This window comes from Rhinoraja longicauda, chromosome 31, assembly GCF_053455715.1.
Source record: "Rhinoraja longicauda isolate Sanriku21f chromosome 31, sRhiLon1.1, whole genome shotgun sequence".
NCBI lineage: Eukaryota > Metazoa > Chordata > Chondrichthyes > Rajiformes > Arhynchobatidae > Rhinoraja > Rhinoraja longicauda.
In genome coordinates, this window is record NC_135983.1 from 17,541,321 (window position 1) to 17,556,150 (window position 14,830).

General features: G+C 38.8%; 1 protein-coding gene across 6 annotated transcripts in view; it reads right to left on the minus strand.

The window, feature by feature from the left end:
• Positions 1-7,810: 7,810 nt before the first annotated feature.
• The window catches only part of camsap1b (calmodulin regulated spectrin-associated protein 1b), a 61,106-nt gene continuing 54,086 nt past the window's right edge, over positions 7,811-14,830 (minus strand). For all 6 annotated transcript variants that reach the window (XM_078426287.1, XM_078426286.1, XM_078426288.1 and 3 more), the window contains 3 exons: positions 12,616-12,731; positions 12,406-12,524; positions 7,811-9,446 (listed from right to left, as the gene is read on the minus strand). In XM_078426287.1, the coding sequence (XP_078282413.1) occupies positions 9,144-9,446; positions 12,406-12,524; positions 12,616-12,731 (538 nt within the window). In that variant the 3' untranslated portion in view covers positions 7,811-9,143. The remainder of the gene's footprint in view (positions 9,447-12,405; positions 12,525-12,615; positions 12,732-14,830) is intronic.

Here is a 14,830-nt window from a genome sequence, read left to right on the forward strand (position 1 = left end):
TGACATACCATGTTGCTCTCTCTCTCAAGGTTACCACGGTGACTTGTGCATGTTTATCAATACCCGCTTTTTCAGTCCCCTACTGAGCCGAGAGCTCCATTCTTAGATGTGTGTGAAGCCATTTATATCTAATCATTTCTGAAGAAGTGAAAATTATCTAGTATGTTTATACCACCGTTAAAAATAAATAGTCCTTGTTCAAATATCAGAAAATTCTGGTTAAATACACTTAATATTTGGGAATGTAAGGTCCTTGATCTGAAATTTAACTGTTTGCTGCCTGAATGAATGAATGAATAAGTTTATTGGCCAAGTATGTACACATACAAGGAATGTGCATTGGTGCTCCACTCGCAAGTAACACGAACATTGAGTGAACAATTAAGAATAAAGCATAAAACATTAAGAATACATTAGTTTAAACATGTGAGTGAAATAAACCAGAGCAAAAAGAGAACACAGACTGGAGAGAGTCCTTGTTTGTATGGCGCAGGAGTTGCAGTTTGTCCACTTTGTGGTTGCGAGAACGTAGATTTGCAAGGAATATACTCAGGAGCGCTGTGTGTAATCCTCGTCGCCGGAATCGGGTGAGTGCTCCAGAGCGCTTCATCTGGGTCCACCTCCGTTTCAAGACCTTGAACACGGACATAGTCCCGCCGACGAGTATATCCAAATAATCGAGCGAGTGGGAGAAATCCAAAATGATGTTTGAAGGTACCGTATATCTGATGTTAAGGAGTACCTCTCTCATGAAAGTGATCTTTGTGGGATTTTCACAGACAACACAAACGAACAAACACATACAAAACAGCAAAGAGCAGCCACTGTGGCAGCCATGGTCGGCGCCATCCTGAAGAATGCTGACTGGCTGGATGCTTCAATTATATTTTGCTTTTATTTCAGGTTTCTAGCATCTGCAATTAGTCTTTAGGATTGGATTTGTGTTAGTTCTGTGGACTGGACCTTTCAATGCACATACTTCCTGAAGGAGCCATTTTGCAGTTATTAGTTATTTTTGCTTATTAATATTATTACCTTGTATCCTGCTGTAGTCTGGACACTATAGAATTAATGCAATGCTTACGTAGGGGCAGGGCGGAGCTAGAGGGCGGTCAGTTGGGTAGGTGCTGGCAGAGTGAGCCAAGGAGGTGCTGACAAAGGGTCAGTCAGAGGCTCCGCCAATAGATATTAGCCAAGATGTAATCGCCTGTTTTATTAACAAGAAGATTAATACAAACTGTGTTGAAGTTATATCTGGCAATTCATATCGATCGCAAAGACTGTGGTAAGATATGGAATTTCACCACTAGCAAATGAATAACCAGTCGATGACAAGAGATATGCCAATATGTTTATTGCACCTTCAAATAAAGAAGACTATCAAATGTCGAGGAGGATCTGTTATTATTTGTTCGAGTCATTACGCTTATCGCTCACCCGGTCTATGCAAGTGGCAGCTTGGGAGCTAATTGATAGACGAGAAACTGGCTGCTACACTTCCAGTGATCCATCCCACCCCAATCATTTACCCATTTTACCAGAAGCAACATTAAATACCCAGAATTTCTTGCTGTTATTTCAGAAATGCGGCATTCGTTTGTTCCTTCTAAGCACCATCACCATTGTCAGTAATCAGTTTTTGGGGGTCTGTGTTAATTAATTTTTGCGATTCCCGTGGGTCAGGCACAAGTAAAACACTGTTTGACCCATGAGTCTGCATCGTTGACCGACTTCTACTCCTCCACCACCATCACCAACCCCAAACCAAGTTTCAAAATTCGATCCACCTAGAACAGATCAATGGACATTTCTGCTTCATTCGCCTTCTTTTTATCAGAAGGTCAAAAGTGGGAATGATTGTAAAATGTTCAATTCGATTTGCAGTTCTTTAGCTAATGAAGCAAGCAGTGCTGCTTCAACAAGACCTCGGCAAAACTGAGGCTGGGTTGATTAGCAGTCAGTAACATGTGTGCCATAACAGTATCAACAATGACACCTCCAATGGGAGAACACCAACCACCTACCGTTAACATTAAATGGTATTACTTTTATCAAGACCCTCGTCAGCAATATCCTGGAGATCAGTCAGATCCTTTTTTCTTCCAGGATGGAAAGGTCAAGGACTAGAGGGCATAACTTTAAAAAGTGAAAGGGGTAAAGTTTAAAGATGTGCAGGGCAGTTTTTTGTTTTACAGAGAGCGGTGGGTGCCTGGAACATGCTGCCAGGTGTGATAGTGGAGAGATACAATAGTGGCATTTGGAAATGCAAGGAATGGAGGGATATGAATAATGTACAGGTAGAGTAGTTTATCTTGGCAACATGTTTGGCATGGGTATTGTGGGCTGAAGGGCCTGTTCCTGTGCTGTACTGTTCTTTCTCCCAGCTACGAAGCACAGATCATGAACATGATAAAATACTCTCCACTTGTCTGGATAACAGCAACTCTCAAGCAACTCAACGCCAACCAGAACAAAGCAGTTCTCTGGAGTAATATTTCTCTGCCGTCCTTCAACATTCACTTTCCCTGCCACCAGCACGCAGCAGCTGCAAGTGCATACCAACTACAAAATGCACTGCACTTACAAGCCCAGGCTACTTTGACAGCAGCACACAACCTCAACCACCGTGGAGGACATGGGCATCAGGTGCATAGAAACACTATTACCTGCAGATTCCCTCCAAGATGTACACCAACTTCACTTGGAAATATATCTCCCGATCTTCGCCATCACTTCAACTCAATCCTGAACACTTTGCCTGACAGTACTCAGAGTGCTCCATCTCTAGAGGGTTTGTAGTGATTGAAGGAGACAGCTTCGCAAGGACAATTAGGAACGGGCAATAAATGCTGGGCTTTCAGGAACACCAAAATTGATTTAAATAATAAATTACCAGAGACTAAAATGAACTCCCGCCATACACATTAGAGGGTACTATGATTAATTTACCTTCTGACTTCCTTTAGATCACATACAAACCAAAGGTAAGGTGCAAAATGGAATGCTTGCGATTTTCCTTTATTACTTACTTAGGACAAATAGCTGTAGGAAGGAACTGCAAATGCTGGTTTAAACCGAAGATAGACACAAAATGCTGGAGTAACTCAACGGGACAGGCAGCATCTCTGGAGAGAGGAATGGGTGACATTTCGGGACGAGACCTGAAGAAGGGTCTCAACCCGAAACGTCACCCATTCCTTCTCTCCAGAGATGCTGCCTGTCCCGCTGAGTTACTCCAGCATTATGTATCTATCTTCAGGACAAACAACTGTTTGATTGATGTCCTATCTACCATTCTTTCCACGCAGCAATAACACAGAACCATGGAGGACCAGAGAGGCAAGGACTCAACTTCCAAAGATATGGAAAAATAATCAAGATAGCGAATAGATTGAATCAGCCTGGAAACAGACCCTTCAGCCCACCGAGTCCACACCAACGAGCAGTCATCCATTCATACGAGTTCTGTTATCCTACTTTTGTAGCCATTCCCTACACTAGGGGCAATTTACATATGCTGCCTGACCCGCTGAATGATTCCAGCTATCTTTGGTTCAGATTTCCAGGCAGACATATGGAGCAAGATCACAAGTCATCTCCATGGCAGAGACTATGCAACGTTAGAGGCGGAGGGGTGACTTGATAGAAATATATAAAATTAAGAGGGGCATAGATAATGTAGAGTCTTTACCTCGGGGTGAAAATATTAGGTTTAAGGTGAGAGGGGAATTTTAATAAACACAGTGGTAGGTGCCCGGAATGCGCAGTCAGGAGAGGAGGTAGAAGCAGATAAATAGCACCATTAAGAAGCATTTAGATATTCACATGGACTGGGTTGGAATACCGGGATACAGGCAAATAGGATTAATTAGATCGGCATCATGGTCAGCACTGACACAATGGACTAAAGAGCTTGTGCCTGTGTTGTACTGTTCTCTTTTCAGACACATTGAAGAGGCTATTTTGTGTCTACCCTAGTTTACTCCTAATCCTTTCAGCCAAGTTAGTGTCACTTCAGGGCCAATCTTTACAGGATATCTAGCATTTAAGCAATGTGAATTTTGCCACCTAAATGCCAGTGTTGAAGGCAGCATGAAATATGTTCTTTAATTTACCCTACTGTAGCACTTACTGAGTGCAGTAACTAGGGTTACTGAAATCATGTGCAAAAATGCTGGATGGAGTCCCAAAATAAATAATCTTTGCAGATTTTATATAACTTTTACATCAGCTAGAGTTTGTAGTGTATAATTGCATGTTTTTTTTCTTCGCAGGTGCCATAATTTTCATTGTTTGTTGTAAACCAAACTTTTCTCCAATTAATGTGTTTTCAGGAACTTTGATGTGTAAAAATACTGCAACAAAAATGTCAAATAAAAATGACGGAAATCAAAATATACAATGATGTGATCAGTGCAGTTCACTGCTCTTTATTAACCTTTCAGTGCTTTTCCAAAATAAATATGCTTTATGTGCTAAACATAAAAGCAGGCAACATTTAGGTGATGATGATAAGCATGATAACATTACAAAAACAAGTCATCACTTATTGTGATCTGTGTAGAAATACTCAAACTTAATAAAAATACCTTCTGGCATTTTTAGATATTTACAGTTCCAACCAGCTACCCATACACTTATTTATAAAATGCTGTAATTTATCTTAACATCTCACTCTATGTCACACTTTTGTTTTAAAATTACAAAAAAGCAAAATAAAAATGGAGTGGAAGACAAACTTGCATTTGTTAGCTCAAGACTTCTTGACATTTTATAAATTTACATCACCAAATGCATCAGTGCAACCCGGTTTGCCTGATATAAGTAGCTTAATCCAATGTAAACTGATTTGTGCACAACTACATTGAACTCTGACAGCTCATTGTTAAAGTACTCACTTTGAAATTATCTTTTCACAAAAAGGAAAATTGCACTTCTTTTAAATCAAATAATTAAGTGCATAAGCAGTAAAATTCAAGAATATTATTTGTATACTTAACTCAAGCAAACATCATTTCCATAGCAGTATTATGGACAGACAAGAGTTTACCTATTTTTGCAAAACTTAATTTCCACTGCTTTTGTACAGCATAGAAATAGAGTGGGTGACTAGCATAGCTATTCTACTTATCCTCTTATTATACTCCAGTTTGTTTAAATTATTTTTGTACCAATACAATTATTCATATTCTATGAATTTATATTTTAATTTCAAAAAAATATGGACATTTTGTCATTATAAAAAGAAACCAAAATACCTGAGTAAAATAGTCATTCACAATAGTATTCTCACTCCCTTTTATCTGCATTGGCCTGCTATTGAAAATTGTTCTTGATTTTCAAGTCACAAACAGTAAGGAACGAAACAGCTTATGTGTCTATGTCACCTCAACTTGACGAGTAAATAATTCAGCCTGAAACACATGGAAAGTGAAAAGGAAGCAACTTGGCACATCATAAAATTATCTTTACTCCTTAAAAGGATTACCACTAAAATGGAAATTACTGCAAAACATGCATTACAGCCCAGTGTTATAGGTGAAATCGCTCAAGAGGTAACTCTCAGCAATTTATTAGTGTTGTCTTAATCTCAATACATAATTTGGAATGCACTCATATACATATCATCAGCAGAATGTACAAATGTTTTCTTAACTTTTCTGGTGTATTTTGCTACAAAAAATATTGTGATGGACAAAGCTGCAAACCAATTATGATGCAATGGCAAATGAATCCAGTCTAGCCACATAATTGTTTTTGGTTACATTTCTGTGGTGTTAACATCATCAAATTTGTTCACATCATTTAAATTTTATTTATTTATACAAGTTTGGAGATGTGCATCCTGAATTGCAAATATTATAGCACAGCAAGTTTTTCTTTCCACTTGCCACCCTGTGCATGTTACCAATCAGAGACAGCACCAAGGAAGATTAACTAATGTATATGGTATATTTTAAATGTTTTGAGATTAGCAGAGATACTTTGGGTCAAATATTCTTATATCAGATGTGACCATCACCCAAACTCTGAATATTCCTTTCTGCTAACATTTATTGTTTTTCAGTGTCTACTGTTCTCATTTGAGATTTACTGCATTTTCTGTGCTTTTATGATTCTAATAGAACTGGCTACTAAAATTGTCACATAGAAAAATGGCAGTGTAAATTGTTTTAAAAGGTTCAATCACAATATGGTGACACACTTACAACGCAAGTGATCAAAACCCAACAACAAGGTAAGTGGATACTTAGCCCAGAAATTGTTTTTGAAAAAGCACTTTTTTTCCTTGTGTGGATCACACATAAAAAGTGTACTGTGCATACTTTGAAATGTTTGCACCCATTTCCAATGGAAACTTATCCAGAGAAATTGGACCACACACTTCCAACCATGGTTCACGCTGGAGTTGGTATCATTCCCCTTCTCAATTCATGCACCTGATGTCATCAGCACGCAGTGAATGTTTCCACTTAATCAACAGAAATTGAAGCAAATAATATGTGCTGCAAAACAAGGTACATCATACCGAAAGTACATAAAATCATTGTTAAAATATTGATCTTATTTCGACTGACTGTTCAATATTGATTCTAAACACAATTTTGACACAATGCACTTCACCTCGGACTTTCCAGTCAGCACGTTAGCTCAATCTGAGCTGGATTTTAAAACAATTTAAAGTTTGTGTACATTTATCCATAACTACCATTCAACACCCCGAAGCAGTGAGATCCTATTTTAAAGCAGGTTTTCTAAATAATGCAAATAAATATTGATATCCCTCGACACATTTTATATTTTTTAGAAAAGTGCTTTTACAGAATGATAAATTACCTTCTAAAGATTATATTCTTGTGCTAAAAGAGAAAGTCACCATAAACAAGTTGAAGGAACTCATTTGGGTCCAACATATGATGTGAAACTAAATGCATCATAGCCATTAGGCCAACTTCTTAAATCTAAATGTCTGTAATTATCTCTTAAAGGATTTTTTTAACAAATGTGCTTAAGTAGTGAAAATTTAAAACATTAAAACGTGAACGTTTCATAAATGTTGCATAGGAATGATCTATTTTAAAACAAGTATCAAACTTGCAAATAATCTGGCATTAACCTATGTTAAGATAACAGAATCCATGAAGTAATAAACTCCTTAGATGATAAGCCTTAATTTATCATACTTTTTAATAATTTCCTCTTTGATCCTACTTATTAAGAATTAAGCAATTTAAAGAGTATCACATCATACTCATTTGTTAAAATGTTCAGTCCCTATATGATGTAATCACCTTCACTAATTATTTCACTTGAAGTATTAAAATGAATTTTATAAAACAACAGACAATAACTCTGCCATAATAATGAAAAACTAAAAGAGTATTTGAAAATACATTCATCTGCACCTACAATTAAGATATTTTCAAATCCTTCCTGGTAATTACATTTATGCTTGCAAAATTTCCATGCCGATTTAGCCAATTTTAGCTGAAAATTTCTAAACATACAATTCAATTTGGAGCAATTATACACTATAAACAAACATAGTTTACTTCTGCATTTTGTTTCAAAAAAAAAGTTAAAGCCGTTTCCTTCTGCTAAAGATGTGTTTACATGTTGGTAGTGTTCAGACTATATGTATAAGTCAGCACTGTCAAAATAAAAAGTGTCTTCTAAGCAACTTTATCTTGCCGGTTTATTACAAGTGATTACACAGAATTGCCGTGTAGTGGAGAAAGAATCCAGCTTCAAGAACCATCATTATGATCACACATTTGAGAGCGATCAAATTAGTTTACTACTATACCGCTTAATATTAAGATTTCCTTTATTTTAAACAGAACACACACAGCTCCTGACAGGTTGTTAAAAACTCCAGAAGGAAAAAAAAAATCATAAACATCTGGTGGGAGAATGTCCATTTTGCAGACATTAGTCAAGAATGGCAAAATAACTGGTTATGAAATATAATAAATACTGTTATCCCAAAGGAAATAGGCTGTGTTCAACAGAATATACATTCTTACAAGAGCATGCTGCTCATACAGCATTGGAAAATAAGAGGATGTAAGGATTTCAGAATGCACAATGCAATAAAAAGCATTACAATTTAACTGTGAACTCTCAGTGTGCCTCCATACAGCAATACTGTGCTCTGTGTGATAATTCTCTACTTCTACAACAATCCTCCTTACTGGACGAATAACACCCAATCATTACTGCAGAACACAGACTTTCTCTAAAATGATGGGGTATGTATAAAATGTGCCAAATTCAAGTTTTTCATAAATCAAATGTTCAATGAGGCAATTCTCTGCATATGCTGCCATCCTAGGCAGATTTGTTCATACGCTTTGCATGATTGTTCTTCCAAGAGTACTATGGCTGCTGATAAATCGGTCACATTGCTGTCTCAATATATACAGATCACACTCCATCACCGTTCACAGCAAGAATACAAGGAGAAAAGTAAGTAACATTGGAATTGCAAGTCAGTTGTCGTTAAGTTTCTTGGCAGTTATTAGATTGTTGTACCAAAGTAAGGCCAGAATTACCTGAACCAGTTTCGGAAGATGGCCCACCATTTTGTTCCAATTTCAGGTCAGTGGCAGGTATGGTGTCAGAAATCTGTTCACCACAAGTTTACCTCAAGCCAAATCCAGCTGTAACATTGCCCCATTCCCCATGGCGATGCCATTCCATAGAGGAATTGAAGGTAAAGTAAAAGTAGAGGAACCTTTTTACAATCACAGCCCACAAATACTTTTAAGAATTCACTGGCTAGAAAACTTGCCACATGCAAAGAAAAGAGTTACAAGCCAGAGTAACCACCGTAGAAAAAAAGCCATAATTTTGTCACGTACCGCCAAATGTCAGCACCCAGAGACCAAAATCCTTCAGAAAAATACCTGACTACTTATTTTGTCCTTTGTAGAATAGATAACATTTCACTGTCTGTGCAAACGTACAATAAAAAGTTCCATTCTGTCAAATGCAACAAAATCTGGAGAGATTTGTAGCTCCCAAAACCAAATAGCCAGCAAATCAAATGGAAAAATTGCTGATTTCAACACATTCTACTATAAGGAAATAGGGGGAACATTAGATTAACAGAGCACTTGAACCCAAGCATAAAATTCTTCTCATTTTCCAGTTGCTGGCTTCTTTGGCACTGCAGATCGTTTGGCTTGCCACAAATGGTTATGAATCGTGATTGCGTCCACACTGACCGACATGGTTTTCGTAGGTATTAGGCTAAACAGCTTTCTGTCTGAGCTGTACTTGTAAAGCTTATCGATCATCTTCTTATTAATGTTTTTTGGCCCTGTGCCAGTTAACTTCTGGCTCTCTTCAGAGTCTGGGGAATAGGCATAAATTGATCGGAACTGGCAGGCCGCATCACGAAACAAGATGATGTAATGGTTAGCCTCGCATTTCTCAAGTTCCTAGGAAGATAAATGGAAAACAATTTACTAAGAAATTTTGAACTGTAAATTTGACAACTTTGTGGTTTAAAAAAAATCTTGTGCTTCCACTCTTCCTCATCTCACATGCAGAGAACAGTAAAATTGGCTTGCTACCTGATTTGGGACAAAGTTAGCTTGACCCAATTCCCAATATTAGTTGTCTCTGGACATGACTTAACAGTTCTGGTATTGTGTGAACGGTGTTGTAAAGTTATAGACACCCCAATTATGAGGTTGCTAAGAACCCCAGGTTCTTAACCACCCTCTGCCAAAATGATTTTTTTCCTGAAGGCTGACACAAGAGACTAGATGTGGAGTCTACACCTGCTGGTGGAACTCTGGGTTAGCCAGCATCAGAGGAGGGAAATGGTCAGTTGAGTTTCAGGTTCAGTCCCTTTATCTGGATCCTTCTAAATGCTTGTATGTGACTGATGATTTAGAATTGACAGATCTGTCATTTCTGACGACTACCTCCAGCTGTTTCTAACCAGAGCAAATTATATTTCTGAAATTTACTAATCAAAACCAATCATAATTTTTTTTTAATCTCTTGGACTTTTTTTGTTCTCTTGGTAAAGAAATCTCAAGGCATCATCTAGCTTAGTGTATGGCATGCTTTGTGTGATGTTAACATCTACTTTCATGGTAGAACAACCAATGCAGCCGTCGCAGCAGCGGCTTGCCTGCAGTCCGTTTGTCTTTTGTGTTTTTTGTTGTTTTTGTATGAATTGTAGTTTTAATATGGTGTAGTGTTTGTATGTTATGTGGGGGGGGGAGGGGATGGGAGGGAACGGGAACTGTAAAAAATTCTTTCTCCCGAACGGAGACACGAACTTTGTTTCTGTGTCGTGTCTCCGTTCCCAATGCGGCCTACCATTGGCCATGCACCTGGGACCACCTGGGGCTCTGGTTCGCAGAGCCCACGGCCCGGACTCACCACCTGCGGCGCTGGCTGCCTGCGGATGCTGCGGGAGCGGCTGCGACTCGTCTCCGGAGGCTCCGGCGCGGGCCGCGTGGACGTCGGAAGCCCACAGGCCCCTGGGTGGGGGCCGACATCGGGAGCACCGGCAGCGGCAGAGGCAGCGTGTTCGTCCACCCCGAATCGCGGGGCTTGGGTCGGCCCGCCGCGGACCTTTCACCGTCCGGCGCGGCCTGGAATAGGCCGTGGACCTTTCACCGTCCGGCGCGGCGCTCCAATGTCGGGAGCCCCGACCGCCCCGACGTGGCAAGTTCAACAGCCTGACCTCGGGAGAAGACGGCAGGGAAGAGAAAAGACATTGTGGCCTTCCATCACAGTGAGAAGGGACTGGAGGAGACTCACTGTGATGGATGTTTCTTTTTGTTTGGTGTTAGTGTATGATTGTATGTGTTATTGCATTTTTATTGATTATTCTTATTGGTCTTAGTGTTTCAACTGCGGGTAATGTTTCATTTCACTACACATTTATGTGTATGTGACAAATAAATGACTATTGACTATTGACTATTGATTACCATGAAATGTTTTCATTATTTATTTACCCGGTACATTCAACCCCTTAATTTCAATCTCAAAATTCTAATACCTTGTTTTTATGACTTTATGCCCCAAAACTCATTTTCAAGGGATTATGTATTTGCATTACTGGATGTCTGTTTCTCCACAATAATCAGGACCATCCATGAATGGTGGGATAGGTTGAAGACAGATACTGTGCATAGACACAAAGTGTTGCAATACTTTTCTGAAACCTGACTACTTATCTTTTTACCCAAAAGGCATCATCGCACTCTTTGCTGTATAAAATTGCATGGAACTGTGAATGGGACCACCACAATAAACAACCACAATGATTTTATTCTGGTCTTAAATTTCTGGGATGAAAATTTGAATCTTCTGTTTACTATTAGAAAGGTGTGTTAAATTGAAAATCCAAATCCTCAAAAGCAAAGAAAATTACGAGGGTTCCTCACAATGTTGTGTTTGATGTTGGTTCAAGAACTTTAAATATGGCCCTGCAATCAAGCTTTGAATTTCGATGGAAACTAATGTAGGAGATTTTCGACCAATGGCTGCATTTCTTAACTTAAAAAGTGCTATGGCAATTGAAAACCAATGTGCTTGCTATTTCATGTTTCAGAAAAGTCTTGCAACACTTTGTGTCTATGCACAGTATCTGTCTTCAACCTATCCCACCGCCTATGAAGTTGGATGTTCAAATGGCTGATTTCCTGCACTCATAATTGGGGTTCTTACAAAAGGCAACAGATTTACAAAAGGCAATACATTTGCAAAACAATTACTTCTGTTTTGCCTCAAATTCTCCACTCCCCTGACTAACTCTCTCCTGAGATGCTGCCTGACCTGCTGAGTTACTCCAGCATTTTGTGAATAAATACTTCTGTTTTAGTAATAAGTTGAAAAATATGTGAATTAAAGTAGGGCATTTAAATTTTGGATCGCTTATGAAAAAATCCATCAAAGGTAAAACAATCCTAATAGTTACATGTGCAGTCATCATCCATGCTTCCTACACTTAAACTGAAAGATAAATTTATTTTAAAAGCTGGTTTAAATCATTTTCCTTCTTGACATACATTATCCCTTATTTTACAGCATCTTTTGTTGTGACTTATTTTCACATTGATTATATGCCCAGTTTTCTATTTAACAATTCATGATTTTCAATTAGAATGGAATATTTTTCAAAATCCTATCATAGGTGCATCAGTTATTACATTTATACGTTTGTACATTTTAGAAATACTTAAAAACTGAATTTTGAAGGCAACTATATAACTGTAGGCGAAGTGGGATGGGGACACAAAATCACGTCTTATAAAACTGATTATTAAATGAGTTAAAGAATAGTTGGTGTTGTGAAGTTGCAAAACATTTAACCATGTAATTACTTGATCCATGTGTTTACCACATTTATATTGTTTTTCTGTTACTGACCTCAAGTATTGAATTTTTCTGCGGCTCATTTACTTTTCCCGCAAGACAGCAATGTGAGATAGCATTATGAATTATTGGCTTGTTTGATTTTGAACTTGGTTCCTTGAATAATTTTGGACCTGGAACAGAACACAAACTTGGTTTAAAAAAAAATATTGATCCTCTCAAGCCAAACTTCAAACAAACACAACCTAAGAATTTTGATATTACCAGTGTACTCAGCTACAGATGCAATCGATGAGGCTGTGGATGCATTTTCCCAATCTCGTTCTGTATTCCTACTCTGATTTCGACTCGGCACTGAGAAGGTCTCCATGGAGTCCGTCCTGTATATTAAGAAAATAAAATAACTCTGAACATTTAGCAACCATTAAAATAATAATAATAATAATATATTCCTTTATTCGTCCCACACCGGGGAAATTTACAGTGTTACAGCAGCAAAATGGATAGCAAAAGATCATTCAGTATAAATAAAAATAAAGACAAGGATAAATTGTCATCAGTTTACTGTGTATTCCTTAACTGTTACTGTTGACTCGTCTGCTGGGAGCAGTGCTGGTTGTGCAGTCTCACAGCAGCGGGAAGGAAGGACCTCCTATATCTCTCCTTCACGCACTTGGGATGAAGGAGTCTGTCACTGAAGGAGCTACTCAGTGCAGTTGTAATTCCAAAAAACACATTGCTATGCTGATTGGTTGGGAAGAAATGAGCATTACCCCAAAATTACACTTTGCATGAGTATAATATAGATCTACTGTGAGAGAAAAAGATAAATAGGGATGGAAAGGCAGTAGGGCATGAGCAGTGGGGCAAAGAGGAGCAAGAACAAGAACAAATGCAGAGGTTGTTTCTACTGAACTGCCTGTTTTTGATTGTACAGTATACTCCATAATGTTTAGGACAAAGACCCATCATTTATTTATTTGCCCCTGTACTCCACAATTTGAGATTTGTAATAGAAAAAAATCACATGTGAATAAAGTGCACATTGTCAGATTTTTATAAAGGCCATTTTTATACATTTTGGTTTCACCATGTAGAAATTACAGCAGTGTTTATACATAGTTCCCCCATTTCACGGCACCATAATGTTTGGGACACAGCAATGTCATGTAAATGAAAGTAGTTAGTAGTCATGTTTAGCATTTTGTTGCATATCCTTTGCATGCAATGACTGCTTGAAGTCTGCGATTCATGGGCATCACCAGTTGCTGGATGTCTTCTCTGGTGATACTCTGCCAGGCCATATTGCAGCCATCTTTAGCTTATGCTTATTTTGAAGGGGCTAGTCCCCTTCAGTTTTCCCCTCAACACATAAAAGGCATGCTCAATTGGGTTCAGATCGGGTGATTGATTTGGCCACTCAGGAATTGACCATTTTTTAGCTTTGAAAAACTACTTTGTTGCTTTGGCAGTATGTTTGGGATCATTGTCTTGCTGTAGAATGAACTGCCGGCCAATGAGTTTTGAGGCATTTGTTTGAACTTGAGCAGATAGGATGTGTCTACACACTTCAGAATTCATTATGCTATTACCATCAGCAGGTGTAGCATCAATGAAGATAAGTGAGCCAGTACCTTCAGCAGCCATACATGCCCAGGCCATAACACCCCCACCACCGTGTTTCACAGATGAGGTGGTATGCTTTGGATCTTGGGCAGCTCCTTCTCTCCTCCATACTTTGCTCTTGCCATCACTCTGATACAAGTTAATCGTCATCTCATCTGTCCACAAGACCCATTTCCAGAACTGTGGTTGCTCTTAAGTACTTCTTATCAAACTGTAACCCAGCCATCCTATTTTTGCGGCTATCCAGTGGTGTGCATCTTTCAGTGTAGCCTCTGTATTTCTGTTCATGGAGTCTTCTGTGGACAGTGGTCATTGACAAATCAACACCTGACTCCTGAAGAATGTTACTGATCTGTCGGACAGGTGTTTGGGAATTTTTCTTTATTGTAGAGAGAATTCTTCTGTCATCAGCTGTGGAGGTCTCTTTCTGTCACCAGCTGTGGAGGCCTGTCAGTCCCTTTGCGAGTAGTAAGCTCACCAGAGCTTTCTTTCTTCTTAATGATGTTCCAAACAGTTGATTTTGGTACGCCTAAAGTTTGGCTGATGTCTCTAACAGTTTTATTCTTGTTTCTCAGTCTCATAATGGCTTCTTTGACTTTCATTGGCACAACTTTGGTCCTCATGTTGATAAATAGCAATAAAAGTTTCTAAAGGTGATGGAAAGGCTAGGTGCTGAGCGCTCTCTTATACCTGCATTAAGGAGGCAATTAAACATACCCGAGCAATTACAAACGCCTGTGAAGCCATGTGCCCCAAACATATCGTGCCCTGAAATGGGGAGGGGGGGGGGGGGGGGGGGGGACACGACGACTATGTATTAGCACAGCTGTAATTCCTACATGGTGAAAACAAA